At 31.5% G+C, this 24,848-nt stretch overlaps 2 protein-coding genes across 2 annotated transcripts in view; one reads left to right on the top strand and one right to left on the bottom strand.

Annotated features, from left to right (window-relative positions):
- Positions 1-391: 391 nt before the first annotated feature.
- LOC126880398 (HSPB1-associated protein 1) lies at positions 392-21,857 on the top strand. The gene is made up of 6 exons (XM_050644236.1): positions 392-778; positions 6,266-6,402; positions 13,935-14,053; positions 19,109-19,233; positions 20,037-20,153; positions 21,480-21,857. The coding sequence occupies exons 1-6, from the start codon at positions 458-460 to the stop codon at positions 21,828-21,830; spliced, it is 1,170 nt and encodes a 389-aa protein (XP_050500193.1). The 5' UTR covers positions 392-457; the 3' UTR covers positions 21,831-21,857.
- A 2,164-nt stretch (positions 21,858-24,021) lies between these two features.
- Positions 24,022-24,848, bottom strand: part of LOC126880396 (alpha-mannosidase 2) — a 128,942-nt gene continuing 128,115 nt past the window's right edge. Inside the window, exon 16 of the mRNA XM_050644234.1 lies at positions 24,022-24,357. Coding sequence (XP_050500191.1) covers positions 24,256-24,357 — 102 coding nt within the window. The 3' untranslated portion in view covers positions 24,022-24,255. The remainder of the gene's footprint in view (positions 24,358-24,848) is intronic.

Below are 24,848 nucleotides of genomic sequence, written 5' to 3' on the forward strand. Positions count from 1 at the left end.
GACATTATTGAACGTGAGTCGTTTATTGACTAAAATAGTATAAGAAGTAGTAATAGTAGAATAGGAGCGTAGGTAGAGTTCTACTGTTCTTTTTCTAGCTTTCTCTGTGTTTATGGAAGAGCTGTTAGACAACTATATGTATTTTAAAATTTCTGTGATTTTCCCCAATATGTACTTGTTAAATAACTTAACAAAAACAAGATTAACGAAAATGACAGAAAATAACTTAAAGTTGATCTAAAACGCGCAAACTTTCAACTCAAAAAAATTAATTATGTACATACTTAAATAAATACCTACCTTATATTTATTTTATTTCATACTGTGCAGTCTTTCGGACTACTTCCAACAGGTGATGCGGAGTTGCCATTCTTAGTTCACGGCTTCTGTTTGTCAGATTTGTCATGCAGTATTTGTAGGTTATATGTTATATTTTGATTAAAATTTGAATTTCGCTATGGAAGAAAGTGTTTCCTTCGATATAAGGAATATTATATTAAATAAACAAGAACCTATCGTAATAAAAAATGTTTTAAAATGGAAAATACTACAATGGACATTAAGTGATTGGAAATCAGCACTTCATAATGAAAAATTAGAATTTCGCAGAGGTTTCAATACTTCATCAAATGAGCCTCAATGGGAACGAAAAACAAAATTGTTAAAAGGCGATTTTGAATACTTTCTAAATCATGCTCAAAATAACACAAAAGAATGGCTATATTTTGATTACAAACAGTTAAATACCTGGTTTAAGGATAATCAAAGTATTAGGCAAGTATGTATGTACTTCTCTTAACAAGTTGTGTCAACCCAAATGTTGACTTAAATGAATGTTTTACAGTTTTTTTTATGTGATATTACATTTTTTTATTAATATTAACATATTTCTTGAAAACATGCTCTCTATACTTTCCAGTCACTGACAATTTTCACCTCTGATATCTGTGAATCTTTATCAATTTTCATGAAAATCACGACATGAAAATACAACAACACATGAAATAGATGGAAGAGCCAATTTACTCAGACAGGGGAGTGGGTTATACAAATGTAAACATTTCATTTAATTATAAAACAAAACTAATCTTTTATTTATATCATATTATTGGGGAATATTTCATAATTTATTTATTTATTGGTACACATCACAAACACCAGTAATAAACAAAAAAATGTTACAATGGTAATCACAGATGATGGCAACTTACAAACTAACAAATAAAACAACAGACTAACAATAACAAAAGAAAATACATATATATATATATATATATATATATATATATATATATATATATATATATATATACATATACATATATGATATAGATCTATATGTTATATACCTTCTAATTGCATCTGAAAATTATCCCAGCCCACCAGAAGTTTCTGAATATCTTTACAACTTGCATCGAAAAAATCCAGTTCTGGATGTTGGTCTAAAAGTTCATTACAAACTCTGAGCATATTATTGATAGGAGATAAACTGTTCCATACAAAAAAAGGTTTCCTATTTATAATTCTCAGCCTAATCTTTGGTATCTTAAAATGTACAAAATTAACCATTCCACAGCTTTTATACTTAAAATTATTTACAATATTATATATGAACATCACAGACTGCCGATCCCTTCTAGCAGAGAGTCTTTCGACTTTGAAATACCTTAGCATTGAATAATATGAGATCATATAAGGGTACACTCTATATTTTCTGAAATAAAGATATCTTAAAAAACGCTTTTGAACCTTTTCAATTAAATCCGTTTTAAAAGCTGTTGTTAGGGACCATATGACTGACGCATATTCTAGATGTGGTCTTACAATGGCATTGTACAGCCTTATAATTGTGTCAATATCAAAGTCCCTAGAATTACGTATAATAAAACCTAATATTTTATATGCCTTATTTACAATACTATAAAGATGTTTATGAAAGCTCATGTTTGACTCAAAATTGACCCCCAGATCCCTAAATTCATTTTTCCTGTCTATAACTACACCATCTATATGATAATCTTCAATGATGAAATTTAAAATTGGAAAGAAATCCTTTGTAAAAGGTATAAAATTTTTTATTAAAAATCCCTTTAAGGGATTTTTAATAAAAAAAAAATTGTATACCTTTTACAAAGGATTTCTTTCCAATTTTGTGATTGATGGTATACAGCCAACTACAGGAAAACTTTTTCTTTTCCTTGTGGATTTTGATGAAATTTAATTTACGAGTAAATGTGACAACTGAACATTTGCTAATATTAAGTGACATCTTATTAATTCTAAACCAACCAGCCACATGACTTAGATCAGACTGTAACCTATGACAGTCTTCATTACATGAGATTGTTCTAAAAAGTTTAAAGTCATCAGCATACAGTAGGCTGGTTGAAACAGTTACTGATGCTGGTAAATCGTTGATAAAAAGTAGGAATAGTAAAGGGCCTAAATTACTACCCTGTGGAACACCTGACATGGCATTAAACTGACCTGAAAATGTTCCTCCCACCTTTACTATCTGTGATCTGTGAAGCAGGTAAGATTTCATAAAGTTATATGCATTCTCAGAGAAACCATATTCAACCAACGTATTTAAGAGTATGCCATGGTCCACCCGATCAAAAGCTTTTGCGCAGTCTGTATATATGACATCTAGCTGTTTTTTATTGACTATTGCATTACACGCATGTTCTGAAAATAGGCAAAGATTAGTAACTCTAGATTTATCTGGGAGAAAACCATGTTGTGAAATTGTTATTGATTCTTTTACAAAGTTATATATATTTAAATATAAAATATTTTCAAAAATTTCCATTCAAGATACTAATTGGTCTATAATTACATATGTCACATTTTTTACCATTTTTATGTACAGGAGAGATCACAGCATTTTTTAAATAGCTAGGAAATCAATTTTGTTCAATTGCTAAATTAAATATAAAAACTAAAGGCTTAATTATAAACTCAGCACAACCTTTATAAATATAAGACGGTATCTCATCAGGTCCTGTGGACTTTTTTGGTTTTAATTTTTTAGTGCTATTTAATATATCAGAATCTACAACTCTAGGAAACTTAAAAAGCCCCCAGCTTTCTTTATTTGAACTATAATCAGTGTCATCAGTTTCTGCATATACAGACTGAAAAAACTGTGCAAAAGCGTTAGCTATATTCTGAGAACCCTCGTAGCTCTCGGTGCCAAATACCATCTTCATTGGTACCCCACTAAGACCTGCTTTTCCTTTTAAAAATCCCCAAAAACTACTGGGATCATTTGTTAGGTTCTTTTCTATATTTTGTTTATATAATTTGTAATCATTTTTTGTTTGAAATTTTATATTTTTTCTGAGTGTTAAATACATACTCAACTCTTCTGCATTTGCCTTACCTTTTTTAACTAAACAATGCAGACGATTTTTTAACCAGATCAATGGAGAACCAAGACGGGAATTTTGCCACTGATTTATTCATTTTAACCTCAAATTTTGGTACTGATACATCCATAAAATCATACATCTTTGCATAGAAAAGACCCAAAGACATGTCCACATCATCACATGTCAGTAGGTCAGACCAATCACATTGCTTAAGTAGCTTATATAACATCAAAAAATCACCTTTTGAGTAATCATATTTATAGCTTTTCATACAATGCTTTTCAGACTCCGATTTATCTATAATGATAGTGAAAGTAAGAGCAGGATGATATTTGTCTTCAGCAATCAGTGGACTATCTGACCTAATAACATCTGATACTGTAAGGTTTGACAATATGAGATCCATAATATTTATTAGAATACAGGATTATAATGAAATAGTGGTTGATATTTCCCAAAATAATATATTTTGATATTTAATGTTTGGCTGTCTGTATTAGCACATTTGCATTGAATTATAACAGCGGTGTTATTGGGTGCTTTCGGACAACTACAGCGGCTGACTGTCAGTGCAAAGCAGCTTAGTGGTTGTATCCAGTGCTAATAGGGAAAGCTTAGTAAATCTCTCAGCGGCTGACTTCCAGAGGTGTCATCTGACAGCTATTCTGCCCTCCTAAGCCAAAATGACGTAACTCATTATTTTGCCATATTTGCGTAAAAGGTTTTGTAGGATGTTTATACTGATACAAATCAAATTTACTAAGCAAAACAGACGTATCTCTCATTGTTGAAGCTGTTTCATGCGAGATTGGTCTGTTTTGCTTAGTGAATTTGATGAGTATTGGTATAAACATCCTATTATACAACCTTTTACGCAAATATGGTAAAATTAGTTACGTCATTTTGGCTTAGGTGGGCAGTATTGCTTACTCAGCTGCCTAGCCGCTGTGGTCATCTGAACACACCCATTATAACAACCTACGTTTTGCAGACCACACAGCCCTTCTTGCATATAGTCAAGCAGAGCTGATTGATCTTATACAATTGGTCGAAATCGAAAGTCAAATATTTGGTCTGCAATAAAACATATCAAAGACAAAGATCATGATAGTAGATAGACTACATAACAATCATCCACACATAACCACAATTATTGACTGGTTTGAGGTTGTGAGCTCATACTTATATTTGTGAACGTTGATCACAAACACAGGGTCACTACAGGAAGAAATAAAACATTGAGATGTGATCTAGCATATTCCCAATACTGACCTACGGATGTGAATCTTGGACTCTGAGACAATCGGAAAGAAGACAGATAGACGCCACTGAAATGTTCTGTTGGAGACTAATGCTATGAACTCCTTGGACCGACAGTTCTTCTTCTTTTAGTGGCTATTCATTTCAAATATTGGCGATCATTCTGGCTATAATTATTTTATTAACTGATGCTTTAAATAGATTAATTGTTGTTGTGGAGAACAATTTCCTCAGGTTCTTTAACCATGATATTCTTCTTCTCCCAATTCCTCGCTTTCCGAATACTTTACTTTGAAGGATTACCTTCAGTAATCTGTATTTAATGCCGTTTCTCATTATGTGTCCGAGATATAGTCAGGTACAGGACCGACAGTAGGGCCAATAATTCAATTTTAAGAGAGGTAAAAGTTAGCCAACGACTCTCCAGTAAAGTCCATCTCCAACGATTAAAATACTTTGGACATGTTATGAGAGCAAACATGAAAGACTCATTATACAAGGGGAGGTAGAAGGCCGAAGCTTCCCAACAAGATGAATAGATCAAATTACAGGAATATGCAAAAGATTTTGGAGACAGAGATTTTGGAGACGGACAATACACAACATCATGTTGACCACTACACACCCTCTGGAAGGTCAGGATTGAAGAGAGAGATAACAGCGTTTGTATGAGGTTATATAAGATATATCCTATATGCATCTATTCCGGTAGGTGTGAGTTGACGGAATTAATTAAAAATAATAAAAATAAGTTAACGACTAACAGTAAAGTATTTATTTATTTTGGTAACAAAAAGTGTTTTGCTTATACATCGCGTAAAAGGGTTTGTTATTGTTTCGGCCCAGCGAGTGGCCGATGCCTCTGGGGTGTTGTAACCGACTGACTGAGTGGCTGAAAAGAAACCACAGACGCTAATCTGTTTGTGTTTTACCATCTGACCAGATGGGCAATAAATTATTTAGATCTGGCGTCTAAAGGTTGAAACATTTCTGCAGTTTACGTTTTCGAATGCATGTCCAATTGTGAGTTATTGACATAAGGTCTGATAAGGTAATTAATTTATGGGGAATTCAGTTTGTTAAACTGAACACACCAAAAACATATGGTTAAGGATACATTCCGTTTCGTAAAACCGTGCCCCTCTTAGCGTCTGGTTTGTATTTTACATGTGAATTTATATGACCCATATTATTTCGTTTTGAGAAAAGTTATTAAAAATTAAGAAAATAAAGTTAGCAAAAATAGTAATTAAAGCGTACCGCTATACATCAGTAGGTACATTTTTTAAGGACTGCTAGTACCCATCAGAATTGCATTTTATATATACTTAATGGGGTTTTGGAAAATCAAATGCCAGTTAAAAATGCTGCAGAATTAAATAAAAAATATAATTATAAATAAATATTAAAATTACTTTATTCAATGTTAAAAATATTAGTTAAATCTTAAAATACAGAAAACATACATATGTATAAACTTTGTGCTAGTCTACAGTACCGCCTACTGTACCTCTTGTTTAACATCTTAATAAAAGTAAAATACTAGTGAAAAAGTGCTGGAACATGTCATTATTTCTTGCTCAGAAAGTGTACATGTCACAAAGTTTTATATATAGATCTCATCATTTTAGGAACTTGAATGGGATCCACTTGGTTTTCCAAATATTAAGCCAGAAGACTGTACAATATGGATAGGTTCAAAAGGTGCTCACACTTCATGTCATATGGATTGCTATGGATTTAATCTAGTATATCAAATTTATGGGTCGTATGTATAAAATATTTTTATAGCTACGTGTCACTCATCCGGAAGAAAAGTGACTCAACTCAAAAAATGCATAAATCGAGTTATCTTGTTAAATTGACTTCAAATATCCTATACTTTTATCAGGAAAAATGTCACATAGATGTTTACTTAAAACTTCGAAAGATGGTGGTACTGTCATTATTCCTTTGGCGGTAAAATGATTATTTTTATTCCAGAACAATCACACTTTTCAGTTATTTGACCTGAACTTATTGTTATTTAACACCAAAACCATTGTATTTCAAGAAGTGTCCTAGTAATTTTTCGTTTATTTAAAAAAAAGGGACCAATATTTTAAAAGAAAAGTGACATAACTCAAAATTTTGATCATTTTTCTTTGTTAAATCAGATATCAATTTTTTTTGTTTTTGACTCTTACACAATTAGAAACATTCACTTATTCATATTCTTCTTTTTTAATTTATAAATTTTAATAGTTGCCATTTAAAACTTACAGTTAAATTAAGATCTAAAAAATCTATTTTTGTCTCCCCTGAAAAAAGTGGGCTTTTGAGTTGGGACACTTTTCTTCCGGATGAGCGAATAAAGTATGAGCCACATTAATGGGGATCTTGCTGATCTTTTTACAGTTACCACTTTATCTAAATTATTGGAATAACAATTCTGTCCTGACTAAATAATTAGTAATTAAAAACTAACTTTTTTTATAAATTAAAAAGAATTTGGCTCGAGCAGATATTATTTTAATTTTTTGGATTATTCGAAACAAAAAAGGTCTTTTGTAGGTAATTCTTCTCCTAAGTTTATCGTTTTCGAGTAAAACAATTTAAAACTGAAGAAAGGGGGAGTTATCAGAAATTATATACGGATGGTTCAAAAATGGAAGGAAAAGTTGGATATACTATATATTACCCAAAAAAGTATAAAAGTAAACAACAGATTACCTGATAAAATTACAATTTTCACAGCTGAACTCATTGCAATCAAAGAAGCATACAAAATATGTATTAATCAAATTACAGACTGCCAAAGCATTGTAAAGAAATTGAAATATAATGTAGGTACATAATTTTGCAGAAAATTATATCATCAGTGACATCATAGCAATGAACAGTGAAGCTTTGAAATCGGGTAAAAATATAATACTGTGCTGGATAAAAGCACACATTGGTATAAAAAACAACGAATTAGTAGATGATCTGGCTAAAAAAAGCAACAACGAAGGAATCCGCTCTACAAACCTATCAACTTCCTATGGGAGACATAATTTCCATTATCAGATCTATCAAACGGACGAAATGGCAGGAACAATACAATAATTCAGGCAAAGGAAATTATTACAAAAAAATCCAGCCTACACTTCCCATCAAGACATGGTTTAATCAAGTTTCCAACAGAGGCTTTATCAAAACTATTTGTCGAATAAGAAGTAATCACTGTCTGATTCCAGTCTACAAAAGAGAAATAGGACTTGTAGATAATGATGAATGTTTATTTGATAGAATGTCCACATTTTATTGAAATATCAAAATTTCTATACCAATCTAGTTCAAGTTAATGTACAATTTCCTTTTAATCTTATATACCTTTTACAATCAAACAATCTAGATGTTTATAAAATTTTATACAACCATGTTATATGTTTAAAATTAAAGCTCTAAAAAAAGAATAAAAAAAAATTATAAAAAAATAATAAAATAAAATAAAAAGTTACTAAGAAGCTCTAAACCTCCGAGAGGTTGAATCGGGTTTAGGTCTTAGCGTAGTAAAAAAAAAACAAAAAATACATAAAAAACAAAAGAAAAAAACTAAATAAAAAAAATAAAAAATATAATAAAAAAATTGTTAAAAAATATATTAATAAAAATTAAAAAAACAGAGTAAAAAAACTTAGTAGTAGAGTAGTAATAATTTTAAATTTAGATACTAAGCATATATTTTGTAAAAGAGAGAATTCAAAACACATTGACTGGCCAGTTGGTTGCATAAACCAGTGCCAATAAAACATAAACACACTTCTCCTAAGTTTATCGTTTTCGAGTAAAACAATTTAAAACTGAAGAAAGAACAAAATATGATAATTTTCAAGGCTCAAAAACATAAGTAAAAAATATCATTTTTGAAATTAAGAAGTACCTAAATTCAAGTTTAAACCTTATTCTATCAGTTCTTGATAAGTATTTTGGACTTATTTCATTTTAAAACATTGTTTTTTAGTTGTTAATGTAGCCCGATCGCCCGTCTTCCCATAAGGAACATTTCTCATTAACAATTAAATAAATATATTTTAGAATAAAACATGGCAACAATTCTTATTGAAAACTGATAGAAAAAGGTTTGAACTGATTTAGGTACTTGATGATTTACAAAAATAATATTTTTTACTTGTGTTTTTGGGCCTTGAAATTCGTAATTTTTTAAAAAATTACAAAAGTCATTTTTTGTTTCAAGTAATCCAAAAAATCTAAAATAATATCTCCCCGGACCGAAATTTTCTTTTATTAATATAAAAAAGTCATTTTTTAATTATTAATTAATTATAGTCAGGACAAAATTATATCGGGCATCCTTGTTTTTTATAATTTTTTTCTACGACCGTTTAATAACATGTTCATTATTCGCTATTTTTTCATAGATAATAGCACCCATTACTGTACCCGTGAGTAATAATTCATTACTCACGGGCTGAAGTTACTCACGGGTCATTACTCACGAGCTGAAGTTAGATTCAAGTGGCGCATGCCACTTTTAAAATTAATCGTATATAAACTGCAAATAAAATTACTTAAACTTGTTTATTTAATACAATAATTATTGTAATTTATACCAATAATTAACTTCGAAAAATTTTTAAAGGAACTTTAACTGTAACAATGTCAGTATATTTTTTACGTTTATATGTTGTTTACTAAAAATTTTGACGTTTATCATTTAATTTAGTGACGGTGACATTAGCGCATTGTGTTTATGTTAATTGGAATTTATAACTAATATTGTGTTTGTTTTTCAAGTTATATTGTGTTAAATATGTTATAACATATTATGTACAGTTGAGTCCGCGCGTCTTTACCCGTGCGTCATCATTTAAAGCATACGAAATAAGTCGTAAATTTACTAAACGCAACGGCAAGTGGATATTATTCCGATCACGGGTTATAGTATAAAATTTGACGTTATCAAATAAATAGAATGTCAAATTTAAGTTTTGCTTTAAAATTTTGGTGCATAATTACAGCTACATTTGAAGTAGCTTAATAAATTATTTTATTATCATTGATTAATAAATAAATAAACAATTTATAAAAGAATTCAATAACATATTTTCTTTTTGTTATTTTATTCACTTTGGCGAAACCTTAAACACAAACATTCAACTGTGTCAACAATGAGGTTAGCTTTGTACGTTGTCAAAATTTATCGTAAAATAACATAAACTTATTACAAAATTTCTAACTCCAATATAAAGTTAGTTGTGAAAACAACTGTTTGTATACTATAAAAAACTTCAAAATGCAAAAATTCGACAAAATAACAGCAAAATATTCAACAAACTGACAGCCACAAAAGTAAACAAACCAAAACGTCAGAAATTGTACTTAAAATATGTGAAGACATCCCCAATCGTCTTTCTTTGTACCTATCTCTTTTCAATGCACTGAGTCTAAATCGTTCATAAAAATAACATGTGTTTTTACTTAATAACAGACGGCAGCTGGTTTGTCATTAATTTCATGCGTGGAAGAGAATGATGCTAAATAAAAAGTATGTGTTTTATCTCGCCAGGTATTAATGACGCACGGGTAAAGACTCGCGGACTCAACTGTATAGTTATATTATTATATTATATATAGTTAAATGCAGTGCTGTTTTTGTGACGGTACGCGTCGGTACGCCGTACCGGTACCTTTTTCCTTGCTCCCAAATAGCTTTAAAACGCCCTTATTGAGGCTAAATTTAAAAAGTTTTCCCGGGGGTGGATCCCCCATATGAACACTCCCCAGACCCCCGGAACATTGCGTACCGGAACCTATATTGTTACAAAAACAGCACTGGTTAAATGTAAATATACATTATAACTATATATATGAAATACGTCCGCCGACAACAGCCATTTCCTATTTATTAGATTCACTGACAGTAGGTACAAATTTAAGCTTATAATTTTTCGAAAACGAATAGAACTTACATTGACTATTTCTAGTTGTATTTTTACAATAAATAAGAATTTAGTAATATTAGGCAACCAATTATTCAGCCACGTACTAGGGGTAAATATAATTTAGGTATTTTTGTAAATTATTATATGTAATTTAAATCTCGAGTAGTTGATAATAATTAAATTTTTACTAATTAAAATATATATATAAAAAAAAAGGTCGTAGAAATAGTATAGTATTCTACTCGCATATAATGACTATTACTAACTCTGATGAATTACGACACTCGCCTACGGCTCGTTTCGCAAACTTCATCATCGTGAGTAATAGCCATCATTACATGCTCGTTGAATAATATACTATTAACATACTAAATTACATATAGTATTTTTACTACAAAAACGTTATTACGTAGGTCAAAATTTTTGACGTAAGAGAACTGTCAAAACATTAGAATGTGACTTTTCATTATTGCCGTGTTTATAATAAACATAGCAATAATGAAAAGTCACATTCTAATGTTTTGACAGTTCTCTTACGTCAAAAATTTTGACCTACGTAATAACGTTTTTGTAGTAAAAATACTATATCAAATAATTTTTATCCATCAAACAGATCAGTGCAGGTGGACCTTATGTCGGATCCTGTGCTACATATAAGTATGCAATTCTTCCAAAGTTTGTATAATTTATTAATTATTGATGTAGACTTAATACATCATTTTAAGGCCGAGGAAAAAACTTCTGAAAAGAAAAGACACTAAAATGAACTTTTATGTCAATGATATGAGAAATTAGGTTTATGTGGGGTTCATATGTCCTTAACATTAAAAAGAAAAGCCTGACTCACATTAATGTTTAAGAGCATTCTTCTTCTTTACGTGCCATCTCCGCGACGAAGGTTGGCAATCATCATTGCTATTCTCACTTTCGACACTACAGCCCGAAAGAGTTCAGTTGAGCTGCATCCAAACCATTCTCTGAAATTTCTCAGCCAGGACATTTTTCTCCTACCTATGCTGCGCCTTCCTTGAATCTTTCCCTGCATAATTAATTTTAGGAGTTCATATCTGTCACCACGTGTTATATGACCCAAGTATTTAAGTTTTCTTATTTTGATGGAATCCAGTATCTCCCTGCTGTTCTGTATTCTCCTTAGTACTTCCTCATTGGTTATTCTGTCTGTCCAGGAGATTCTCAGCATTCTTCGATACGTCCACATCTCAAATGCTTCCAATCTATTGAGGCATTGTTTATTGAGAGTCCATGTCTCCACACCATACAAAAGAACAGAAAATATATAACATTTTAGTACTCGCTTTCTAAGATCTAGGCTGAGGTCTCTACTACACAATATTTGTTTCATATTAGTGAATGCACTTCTAGCCTTTTCTATTCTAATTCGGATTTCTTTGGTATAATCGTTTGTTTCACTAATGTTCGTCCATAAATAGTTATAATTCTGAACTCGTTCTATCGTCTTATTATTTACGTGTAGATTGATGTTTCTAGTATTTTTCTGTGATATAACCATGAATTTCGTTTTCTTTATGTTTAGTGACAGACCAAATTCTTCACTTGTTGCAACAACCTTATTTAAAATTCTTTGTAGATCTGTAATAGTTTCTGCTATATAATTTCACATATGGGTAGGCCATTTATTTTTATGCCTGCTACTTCATCTTCTAATGCTTTTTTGAATATTTCTTCTGAATATGCATTAAACAGTGATAGCGACAAGACACAGCCCTGTCTAACACCTCTTTTGATTTTTATTTTATTGGTGTTTAAATTATTTATTCTTATGACAGCTTCTTGTTCATAATACAGATTATTTATTATTCTTATATCCCGTGTGTCGATGTTCTTTGTTCTCAGTAGTTTTATTAACGGATTATGTTTCACCGTATCGAATGCCTTGTTATAATCTAGGAAGCAGACATATGTAGATGTCCTGGTTTACATCTAAACATCTCTGTATTAGCACATTTACTGCAAATAATGCTTCTCTGGTTCCTTGAGCATTTCTAAATCCGAACTGAGTTTGTCCAATGTCTTGTTCTAACTTTGTGTATATTCTACGATGAATAATCTTTAGAAATACTTTGAGTATGTGGCACATTAGACTGATGGTACGGTGTTCGCAACATTGTCTGGCGTTTCTCTTTTTCGGTATAGTCACGATTGTTGATAGAAGCCATTCTTTAGGTAATATACCTGTTGTGTATATGACATTAAATAATTAGACAATTACATGTATATTGCAGTCGGCTGTAAGTTGCAATATTTCTGTCGGTGTTTCGTCCGGTCCTACAGCTTTCCCAGTTTTCAGTTCTTTAATGGTGTGTTTTACTTCACTTTATGTTATTTCTGGTCCAGTCTCTTCAACGAAATATTCGTTATCTATTGTGCCTCGGTTGTCGTTAAACAGCTGTTCTATATAGTTTGTCCATACCAACAATTTGTTTTCTGTATCCATTACTGTGTCTCCCTTTTCATCAACTAGTATATTTTGTTTGTATTCTGGTTTTCTAGTTAATTCTTTTATTTTCCTGTGTACATTAAAGCTGTCATGTTTATGTTGTTGTAAGAGCATTACAGAGCGGTAAATTTGAATTACTCCTAGTTTAAAAACGAGAATAGATTTTTTAAATTTTTGTTCCGTTTGGGGTTGAAAATTGTGATGCAATTGTGATGCATTTTAAGAAAACCAATTCTTAATACTACACTGCGCGTCAGAGAAAACGGGCCACCCACAAAATGGGTCATTCTTGATGTCTCAAATTTCCTAAACCTGTTGTCTGATTTAAGCGATTTTTTTAATATGTTATAGCCTTATTCTTTAACAATATCGCTGTAATAGTATTGTTGCTAGACAGGTACATTGTCTTTGTATACCGGGTGTACCAATTTCTCAAAGTTTACTACACTCTGGAATATTTTAGCATTTATAAAATACTCAAAACCCAAATATAGCGTTAGGTTTTCTTAACATTCTGTTTTTTGATTCATTCGCTTATGTTCGATAATAAAAAAGTTAGGTACTTTAACAACTAGCCATTTTCTTCATCAATACAGGGTGTTTCTAAATAAGTGCGACAAACTTTAAGGGGTAATTCTACATGAAAAAATAATGGCAGTTTGCTTTATAAACATACGTCCGCAAATGCTTCGTTTTTCCCGTTCGAACCATGCCTAGATTCTTTTACTAAATATCTTGTTTTTATACAATTAAACAGTTTTAGCAAGAATTATTATCTACTTAGTTTTGTAATTTTGGTACCATTTAAATGTTGAATATTGATACTTAACAAAATTCACATTTTGTTAACGATCCAAGCAGTAGATACATTTATTTAAAAACACTATTTTTCAGAAAAATCTGGCTGTTGTTTCCCCCAGAAGAAAATCTGAAACCAAGTAGGATACCTTATGAGGAATCAAGTATATATTCAAAGTTGAATTTTTTTAGTCCTAATGTTAATGATTTTATAGGTAATTTTTAAATATATATGATATGTACACGCATCGGAAAAGTCTAGGGATATTTTTAGAAAGAGACCAATTTCTTCTTTAGTTGTTTTGGATAAATAATAATTGATTTGTAGTGATTAGGGTAGGTGGGGGCAAAAGTACGCACGGGGCAAAGGTACGAACTTACATTTTTCAGTAACTTCTTATATGTTGGCGACAACATCTTGTGGCATATGTTTGTACTACTCAGTAGCATTGGATGAGAAACTTTGACGCAATCAGGGCGAATACAACAACAAAAATGAGGTAAAAATTATTTTTGTACCTTTTGATCTAATTTTTCTTAAAAATTGATTGATTCTAATTCTTAATCTTTCAAACTCAGATTATTATTGGTTAGGCATGTTGAAAGTTTATTGTTAGAAGACTTCTTCTACATGACAGTTTGAAGTTCACATGTGCGTAGTTTCATATTGAGGTTAGATATATTATTGATTGCCGGATGGGGCAAAAGTACTCACACAAATGAGGCAAACGTTCGCAGTGCGTACCTTTGCCCCCAGTGAGGTAGACTTGGCAAATGCATGTTTCAAGTGAATCTTCAAAGTGAATATCAAGTTGAGCTTGATATTCTATCAGCTAATTTTGTCTCAATTGCAAAATGTCTTAAATCCGCAAAAGTACGCATTTACATTTTTTTTTTTTTTCAAAAAGTTATCAACACTACAAAAATAATATTGAAAAATTTCCATTTGCCTAATATGATTACAAAATGTATCAATTTCACTTTTATCTATACTATGTGCCAATTCAAGCATTAGGAGATTCACTAGAGATGAAAATTCAGAAAATGCGTACCTTGGTCCCCACCTACCCTAATAGGATTTAATATATTAGAAAATTTGTTCAAATGTCAAAAATAACCAGAATGGCTTTAAGTGCAATTAAATGTAGGTATACTGAATTCGCTCTACCGAGATTTACTTTGACACATTCGGAATAGGAAACATACAACACAAAAATTCCTACCTCACACTATTACCTGCTCAAATCAACTTAATCTTTCATTAAAAAAAGAAGAATTATTAGAAATAGTGGGAGTGTCTACTAATCTCATAAAATTTTGTGGAGTTTATTTCTACAAAATATTTTTATTTTGTACAATATAGTCATACTTTTCCGCACGCGACTGCAGTTTGCCGAACGACGCGAAGCGGGAGTTCGGCAAGCAGTCGAGTGCGGAAAAGAGATTTTCTGCAAGCGTTAGGAACAATATTTTTTCTATGAGTCTTTAAAAAATGACCAAATCTTAATCAATTAATTTAATTAATATGAAAATACATACACAAATTAATTCTTTGACAAGTTTGTCAAAACCAAACTTTCAGCATAATTGGTTAGCATGACGACGATCTTGGTTTCCATGACGACGATTCAAAACCACTGTTATTGTCTACTGATTGGACTTTCGAATATTATGTCAAAATTATTTTATTTCATCGAATTCTCGCGTTAATTTCATTAAAACATGAACACAATAAGATATATTTGAAATAAATTAGTAAATAATATCTAAATATTAGTTTATTGCATGTATTATAATTTCTTTAAGGCCATATTAACATATCTAAATATGCGTGCGGAATAACACGCGTGCGGAAAAGTAAAACTTTCTAACCTAAAACGCGTGCGCGAAAGTAGACATTTTTGCACGCTCGTAGAAAAAATAATTTTGTCATTTGTTATCAATACATTATAATGGTGTAAATAAATAATTAGTGATTGGCGTAAGGTTTATGTTATTTTTATGTATGTTTACTATTAATAATATTGGGTATGAGCAGGTGCGTTGGTTGTGTAGTAATTTCCAGTCACTTCTGACAACTCAACTTCCCAAAAAACAAATAACTAACGTCATTGTCAAAGTGAATCTCGATAGAGCGAATTCAGTATATATTTATTATAAATAAAACTAGCCCAGTCATTTACATCACTGTTTTGATATTCCTGACACCACTTTTAATCTTGTAGCGCGTTTACCTCTAGAGATAGGTGGATATCTCAATGGCCTTCGACTGTGGATATTGGCTTCATGGAGACGATTTCTTACAGTAGATGAGGCAACGAAGCAGTAAACCTAGGAATTTTGTGCATGATGAATCGTCATGCAACTTTTTGCATTCGATTCGTGAGAGTGTCAGGCAATTTTGTGAACTAAATCTCCGGCAAAAATTTTTGTGCACGAGAGAAAGCATCTTTAAAGTGCATCTCGAAGAGATGGAAAATAAAAAAATTGTGTGTACTTTGTACGCACGTAAGAAGTTATTCTTCTATTATACAATTTTAATGAAGTAAATATACTTAACAGGTTATTTGTATTCTATTTAAATATTAAACTAACTTTCTTATCTACCACTTTCAAAATTTTTTTATTAAAACAACCAAAAATAAAAAAAAATAAATCGTCCAGGATTGGAACCCGGGACCTTTCGATCTCTGACCGAACGCTCAACAACTAGACCACCGAGTCTCATGTAATTGACACGTAAGTTTCGGATATAATTACACAACAAGGTGACAAATAGATTGAGTGGTATCGTGATAAAAATGTTATACCTACATATTTTATTATCTTACTACAGAAGAAGAGAAATTCAAAGACAAAAAAATTATAATAAATAATACATTTACTAAAAACACTAATATGTTCTTTTAATGACTTATTTGCGCTGATACAGATACTATCTTGAAAGATTAGAAACGAACTACATACTGTCTGTGTGCGCATGCGCGCAGATTTATGAAAAATTTTACTCTCAATCGCGCCTAAAGAAGAATAACTTCAAAAAATTAGGACTCGGGAAATATTGACGAAAATGAGTTCAATTTTTATGCTATACTTGGGGGTTTTGGAGGTCACTCAACACGAATTTCATGACGGCGATGGTCTCCGAGGTACCTGGTGCCCACGGTGAAACTCGTCGCCTGGGACGACCGAATAATTCGCGGGACGATCGAATAATTCGCGAAATGAAGATTGGATCGAAAAATTGAAAACTACGTGTTCAATATTTTTCAAAAATCTATCGAATGACACTAAACACGACCAACCCACTCCACTCCCTAGAGGTGGGGTGGGGTAACTTTAAAATCTTAAATAGAAACCCCATTTGTTATTGCAGATTTGGATTGCTTGCGTAAAAATAAGCAACTCGTATTCGAGACATTTTTTAGAATTGTGGATAGATGGCGCTATAATCGGAAAAAAAGATTTTTTCGTGATATAAGTAAATTATAGAAACGGTCTAATATCTCGAGAAATACACTTCCAAATAAAAATAGTTTTTTGGTTTTTTATATTTTTTAAGAACATATCGAGTAATATAGAACACGACGATCCACTCCACCCCCTGGAGGTGGGGTGGGGTGTAACTTTAAAATCTTAAATAGGAGCCCCCATTTTTTTTATTGTAGATTTGGATTCTTTACGTAAAAATAAGTAACTTTTGTTCGAGACATTTTTTCGAATTATGGATAGATGGCGCTATAATCGGAAAAACACTATTTATTAGCGCCATCTATTAACAATTCTAAAAAATGTTTCCAATAAATATTACTTATTTTTTCATGAGGAATCCAAATCTGCAATAAAACATGGGGATTCCCATTTAAGATTTTAAAGTTAACCCTCACCCCACCTCCAGGGGTGGAGTGGAGAGTCGTGTTTGATGTTATTCGACAGGTTCTTGAAAAATATTAAATACGTGTTTTTAGTCTTTTATTTGGAAGTGCATTTCTCGAGATATTAGACCGTTTCTATAATTTACCTATGGTATCACGATAAATCATTTTTTCCGATTATAGCGCCATCTATCGACAATTCGAAAAAATTTCTCGAATAAAAGTTGCTTATTTTTACGTAAGCAATCCAAATCTATAATAACAAATGGGCGTTTGCGTTTAATATTTTAAAGTTACCCCCACCCCACCTCCAGGGGATGGAGTGGGGGGTCGTCTTTAGTGTCATTCGATAGATTTTTGAAAAATATTAAACGAGTATTTTTCAGTTTTTCGATCCAATCTTCATTTCGCGAATTATTCGATCGTCGCAGGCGACGAGCTCCACCCTGGGCACCAGGTACCTCGGAGACCATCGCCGTCATGAAATTTGTGTTCACTGACCTCCAAAACCCCAAGTATAAAAATTGAACTCATTTCAGTCAATATTTCCTTAGCTCTAAATTTTTCATTTTTCATCTCTTCGAGATGCACTTTGAAAATGCATTTTCTCATTCACAAAATTTTTTGCCGGAGATCAATTTAGTTCACAAAATTGACTGACACTCTCTCGAATTTAATGTAAAAAGTTGCATGACGATTCATCTTACTGCACAAAATTCCTAGGTTTTGGGCTTTTTCGTGCTTCGTTGCTTCGTCTACAGTAGCACGGCCTATGGTTACCTAGTGTGCTTGCTGCAAGACACTAGTTAATTAAGGTGCTGTAATTGGTGGTTTTCTTCTAGCGGTTAACACTAAAAATCGATATTACGCTGTAGTTGTAGCGCGCTCATGTCCTGGATGGCGTTCGGCTGGACTTCCAGTGTCACAAAAACGCCACCACAATCGACTTATAACACTTTAGGAGACTTCCATGCGCTCAGCTACATTAGTTTCCCGCTTGTCACCTTGAAGAAGGCCTACAGTCCTATTCACCTCATCCAAAGATAAATGACGTCGCTCCATGATCAACAACAATATTTTCAATACACTAACTAAACAAGTACTTTATAGCATGAACAAAATCGAAACTACGACAATATTTACCGCAGTATACAAACCAGTTTCTTTCTCTTCTGTTAAAAACGTTGTCAAATATTCTTTGCCACTTTTGACGTTTTGTTTTACTCACAAAAATGTACAGGGTGAGCAACTGTACAAATTCAATTGAAATTGAACGATTACATGAATTTATTTTTAATAATTTTATTATATTATAAAAATATCCCTAGACTTTTCCGATGTATATATTATTTTTTTTATATTTATTTATATTTTAATACTTTGATTCCTTTTTAGGTTTAAGTAATAAATGTAGAAAAGTAATATTGAATCCAGGAGATATGCTATTTGTACCACATAAGTGGTGGCATTATGTTGAAAACTTGGAGACCAGTATTTCTATAAATGTTTGGTTACCTAAGGTAAATATTATAAAATTTGGTATAAATATCTAGATGACCTAATTTCTATGTCTACTCTTCTTCTATTTTAATTAGAATTGATCTTGCTATCTTTGACTTCAGTTTTTAGTGGTTTGTGTGTTTAACTTTAAAACTTTATGCATTATATTCGATAGATTTTTCCATGTCACATTACCCTTGTACTCATCTAATATCTAATCACGTATGCCACCTGCAGTTTTACACTTTTAGATACTATTTCATAATGTTACATCGAGTCTGATCCCTTTGTTCTCTTTAGCTATTTTATTTCACCATAATCCATTAGTTTTTTTTTGTTGTAGATGCTTCACTTCGATTTCATATATATCAAAGTATTGATAAGAGACAAGGATTATAAATTCTTATTATTCTCAGTACACACAATTTATTGCCCCAGATGATGATTTTCGCGGAATCTTAATACTTTATTTTTTGACTCGGGTGATAATAATTCTTCCATGAGATGGTGTCCCAAAAGTAGCGGAACGGTCGAACATTTCGCGAAATGAAAATCGGATCGAAAAACTGAAAAATACGTGTTCAATTATTTTCAAAAATCTATCGAATAACACCAAACACGACCCCCCACTCCACCCCCGGAGGTGGGGTGGACTACTATCGGTGATTTAGATGACAATATAAATTGCTGATTATATGGGAGATTGCTTAATCTTTTCCTACTTTATATTTCTAAGCAAAGAATATAACTTTGTACTTGTCCGACTTGTACAAGTCCGACAAAAGCAATTTAATTTAAATTCATATTACATTTATAATTTCAGGCCGAAGATGATAAAGAAAGAGTAAAAGAGTCAATTGTTCAGTATTTTGTAAAGCAAATAACAGAAACAGCAGATAGAGATGAAAATAATAGAATGTTAAATCCTAACATGGATGAAGTAAGTTGTCATATTTAATATGTTTGGAAATACATTTTTTTTATATAATTTTATACCCTGTCTTTTAAATAATTGTCGATAAAGTTTGGATTAACTCTCAACTGGTATAATAACTTAGTTAACCTTCTAAGGTATGTTGGGTCAATGGTGACCCACGAGTGTAAATCCTACACGATTTTACATATATGCGAAATATGTTGTAATTAGTTTATCTTATTAATTAAACATTTAAGAAAAATATAAAACAAGAAAATAAATGGATACAGATTATATAACTTATTATTATGAGTTAAACATAAACATTGCATTTTTTTGCACGTTCATACAAAAACTAACAAAATAATAATAGAAATATTTAAAAAACGCAAATCTGATTAAATATTTTTCTTCCAACTTATTTATATTCGTCGTGTAAAAAAAAGAAATAAAAACTTAAGAATTTTAGTCAAAATGTCAAAAACTCTAGGGTGATTTTGTAGCTTGAAATTATTTGAAAACTTGTTTTCAAAAAAGTCACGCGCACGCACAATGGTCGTTAGTCAACTGAGAGTACTGTAGAAAATAGGAGAATTCACAGCTGGCCAGTGCCATGCGCGGATTGCAATATTGGTTAAATTGTGAAAATAAATTTTGTTGCGTCAATATTGACCCACTATACCAGTTTAGGGTTAAAACCGATTTAGTCCCGCCATCAGAGTTTTGACCTATAACGCTGGGGCCACAATAACGTTAACGTCTAACGTCCATTATCGTATTAATTAACACACCAAAAATGATGGAATAAACTGCGCGTTAAGTGACTGGCCACACTTATTTTAGCGCGTAGTCACCAGAACACGCGTTTTTTAATCCAATAATTTCAAGATGGAAGTCGAAGCTGTTACGCTGTTATATTTTATGAGTGCTAATTATTATTTTATAAACGAATCAAGCAAAAACCAAGACTCAAAAGAAGATGGTGGATGATAAAAATGCACAGAAAACGAACACGGTAATTCCATCAAATGCAAACCAGCTTGTTTTATATACCTCATTCGTTCCCATGCCAGATTTTAACGATTTTTTATATTTACTTACTCCGCTCCATTTTCGTAGAATAGTATCTATGTAACCTATTTCACAAATCAAATTACTCTGCTGCGCTGCAAGCTAGAACTTGTTGAAACAGTGCAAGTGTAGCCACAACAACGTGATAAGTAACGGAGTAACTCCTTTGTAGTGTCGAAAGAAGCCGACACCCGTCTATCGTCTAACGTTTGAAGCGGCCGGCAATTTTGAATGTATGTTACTCAAGTTGGCTGGTTATTAATAATGACTGATTTTCAGGTTATTTTAGGACACAACAAAAGTTCGTTTATGGAGACAATACATAAGTGTAGGAAAATTTATCAAGACAAGTTATCAAATAAAAAATCTTGTACAGAATGTCAAGCAACTAAGAATAAAACAGAACCAACCACTACCACAATCAATGTTCAGGATGTAGTGTACACTGTCCCTGTTTTGACAAAAGACGAATTTTTGGAATTTCTATATCAACAAGCCAATCGGTTTCATGATGTCGAGAGCTCTAATACCTATAAGAGTGATGACAATGACGATACAAATAAGTTTCTTGAAGCCATAACACATCCAGAAGTTGTTGATCTCATTGCGAATATTCTTATAAATAATTAATCAAAATATACATAATATAGTATTTTCTGTCTGATTTTTTTATTTATGACTTTACTTTTTTTAATGAAAACACTTATACTAAATTTAAAATCAAGATGCAGTAGAAATAAATAAACCAAGACACGTTAAATGCTACTAGAAGCATTCCCGAATCATAATTTACAATGTATATAGATTGTAAATCCAAAATCATGATTTCCAAAGTTTGTACATTGTAAATTATGATTCGGGAGTGCTCCTAGTAGCATTTACTGTGCCTTGGTTTGATTATTTCTACTGCATCTTGATTGTAAATTTAAAAAGACTTACTTAATATTATTTTATTTACAAACACAAAACCACTAATACTAAATACAAATAACTAAACACATCTCTATAAATTTATTTATAATCTCAAGTTACCATTTATTTGTTAGACCGACCGTAAGAGTATACAACACTGACTGGCTAATATAAAATCGTCTTTTATTTATACTACATATATGCAATTATTAGTCCAGTTATCTCTAGAGAATTCGAAAGTTTTTATAATGTAAAAAAATATACCTTTATCGAACAAAAAGAACATAACGATTATTCTCGAAATAAAGGTTCTTGATTGCCAGTTATGGGTCCCCGTAATATTTTAGAATAACAAAGAATGTATTCCGACGGGGTGAGTTGACGGAATTAATTAAAAATAATAAAAATAAGTGTAACGACGAACAGTAATATATTTATTTATTTTGGGTGAACAAGCGGTGTGTTTGCTTATATCTCGAACGAGGGTTGATTGTCAGGGAGCCGAGGGTTTGTCTGCATTGTTTGCATGCTGTGTAGTGACGCCTCCGGACCACCACTTTTATGTCAACTGGTTTTGCGGTTTTGAGATAATGGCCAGATGGCCCATAAATTACTGCCTCTGCCTTTTAAGAGATGAGAAACTTTTTTGTATTTTAAGAAGTTGACATAAAGAGTGTTGCGATCTGGGGCATCGTAACCTATTAGTGTTTGCTTGAAAGAAACATTAATCTTACACAATCTGTTTAAGGCTATGGGTACATAATTCGCAAATATTTTACGGCTATCCCTCCCTTTTCTGTCTTTACATGGCAAATTACGTGTAGTAAAATTCACACTGGTATGGATATGTAAACATTACTAGAATGTCATTCTACTTGACAATGTCATAACTAGCTTAAAGAGATGGCTTTTGAATGTTTTTGGATAACTGTTATTTTTTGTATTATTGCAAATTATTAATTCAGTTAATAAATGTGATATTTTTTTCACTAACTATGTATAGGGCTTTTCATCGATTGTCATTTGTTTCGAGCTTCTGTCACATGTTGTATAATCTGTGTATAACATTAATATACACGGATTATACGACATATGACAGAAGCTCGAAACAAATGACTGTGAATGAAAAGCCCTATTCAGTGATTGTAATAATTTATATTACCTACAACAAAAACTAATACTCAATCGAGAAAAGAGGAAAAGTGATTTTTTAATAATACGGGAACGCTTGCAATTTTGAACATCTTTAACAACAAAATACTTGGATCACAGAATATATCTTAATGTATTCTCTGCTTCCATCTTCCATAAATAATACACAATAAATAACTTTTTATAAAGTTCACCTCTTAAATCAATTATTTATCAAATACACAATAAATATTTATCAAATACACAATATTTATCAATTTAATCAACAACTAAAAATATTCCCGATTCATGTCAAATAATTATTTAAAATTGTCACTGATTGTCAGTGTCTGACTGGCAATATTCTATTCGACTAAGTACGTTGTATGACAAAGATAGATTTGGACAATTTTACCACATACATTGTGTTCATTTTTTTCGAATCCTGAAAAAACCAATAAATATTTTTGAAAAATGTAAACGCAGAATGAAAGACTAAATTATTACCGAGGGCCGAAAGTCCCTTAAAATAAATAAAAAGTTTATTTTGAATGAGATATTTGAAATTAAAAATAACATTAAATTTTCTCTTAGTTTTTCACTCCTGTAACTTATTAAAATAAACATTATAGAAGTTCTCAGGGACTTTCGGCCCTCGCTAATAACGTTATCTTTCATTCTGCGTTTAATTTTTTTAAAAATACTTATTAGTTTTCTCAGGATTCGAAAAAAATGAATCCCCATTTGAATAGCATTGCAGCCGAAAAAACGTACCGATCCTCTTAAGGGATAACCTTTCGTTTCTCGAAATCAACGGCATATGGTTTATATATCACATGTGGATTTTAAATGACCAATGCCGTTTCGTTTTGAGAAAAGTTATCAAAAATTAGCAAAAATAGTAATTAAAGCGTACCGCTATAAATGTTTACACCAATAAATCAAAGACAGGTCATAATAACTTTTTGAAAGGTGCGACGACGTCTGCGATCAGCTAGGGACAGCAAGTTTTTCATATTTTTAATAACAATATCCACATATCAGCTAGAATTGAGCCTTGAGGTAAGCCGTTATTCAGTTTTCTAACGTTACTCCGTGCATCATTCATATATACCTGAAACAGTCTGTTTTAGATTGTTTATTGGCGTACAAGTTTTGAAGTAGGGTATGATGATACATAAATAGATCGCCTAATCATGAAAATGATCTAAACGCATCCATTTTGGATGCCAAACTAGCCGCTGAGCTCTACTGGCAATCAGTACTATAAAGAATAATTCTTGAAGTGTCTAACTTTATCAATTTTGCGGTCTTCTTTTCCACGAAGGTTGATATTTCATGGATGAAATTGAACGCAAACAAATTTGACAAAGAAGAACTTTATTAAAAAGTTACAAATGATGTCAAATATAGCTGTTATATTTTTATCTGTTCAAAGTAGAAATAAAACACAAATTTAAAAATTCCATATTCTATTTTACATCACAAGTTATAACAGCAAGAATGTTATTCAGAAATAATACGCAAACATGTACAGTGAATAAAAAAAGACATCTGTAGTATAATATTGCATTACATTCATAATAGTACTAATAACAGGGATAA

The sequence above is a fragment of the Diabrotica virgifera genome, chromosome 2, assembly GCF_917563875.1.
Source record: "Diabrotica virgifera virgifera chromosome 2, PGI_DIABVI_V3a".
Lineage (NCBI taxonomy): Eukaryota > Metazoa > Arthropoda > Insecta > Coleoptera > Chrysomelidae > Diabrotica > Diabrotica virgifera.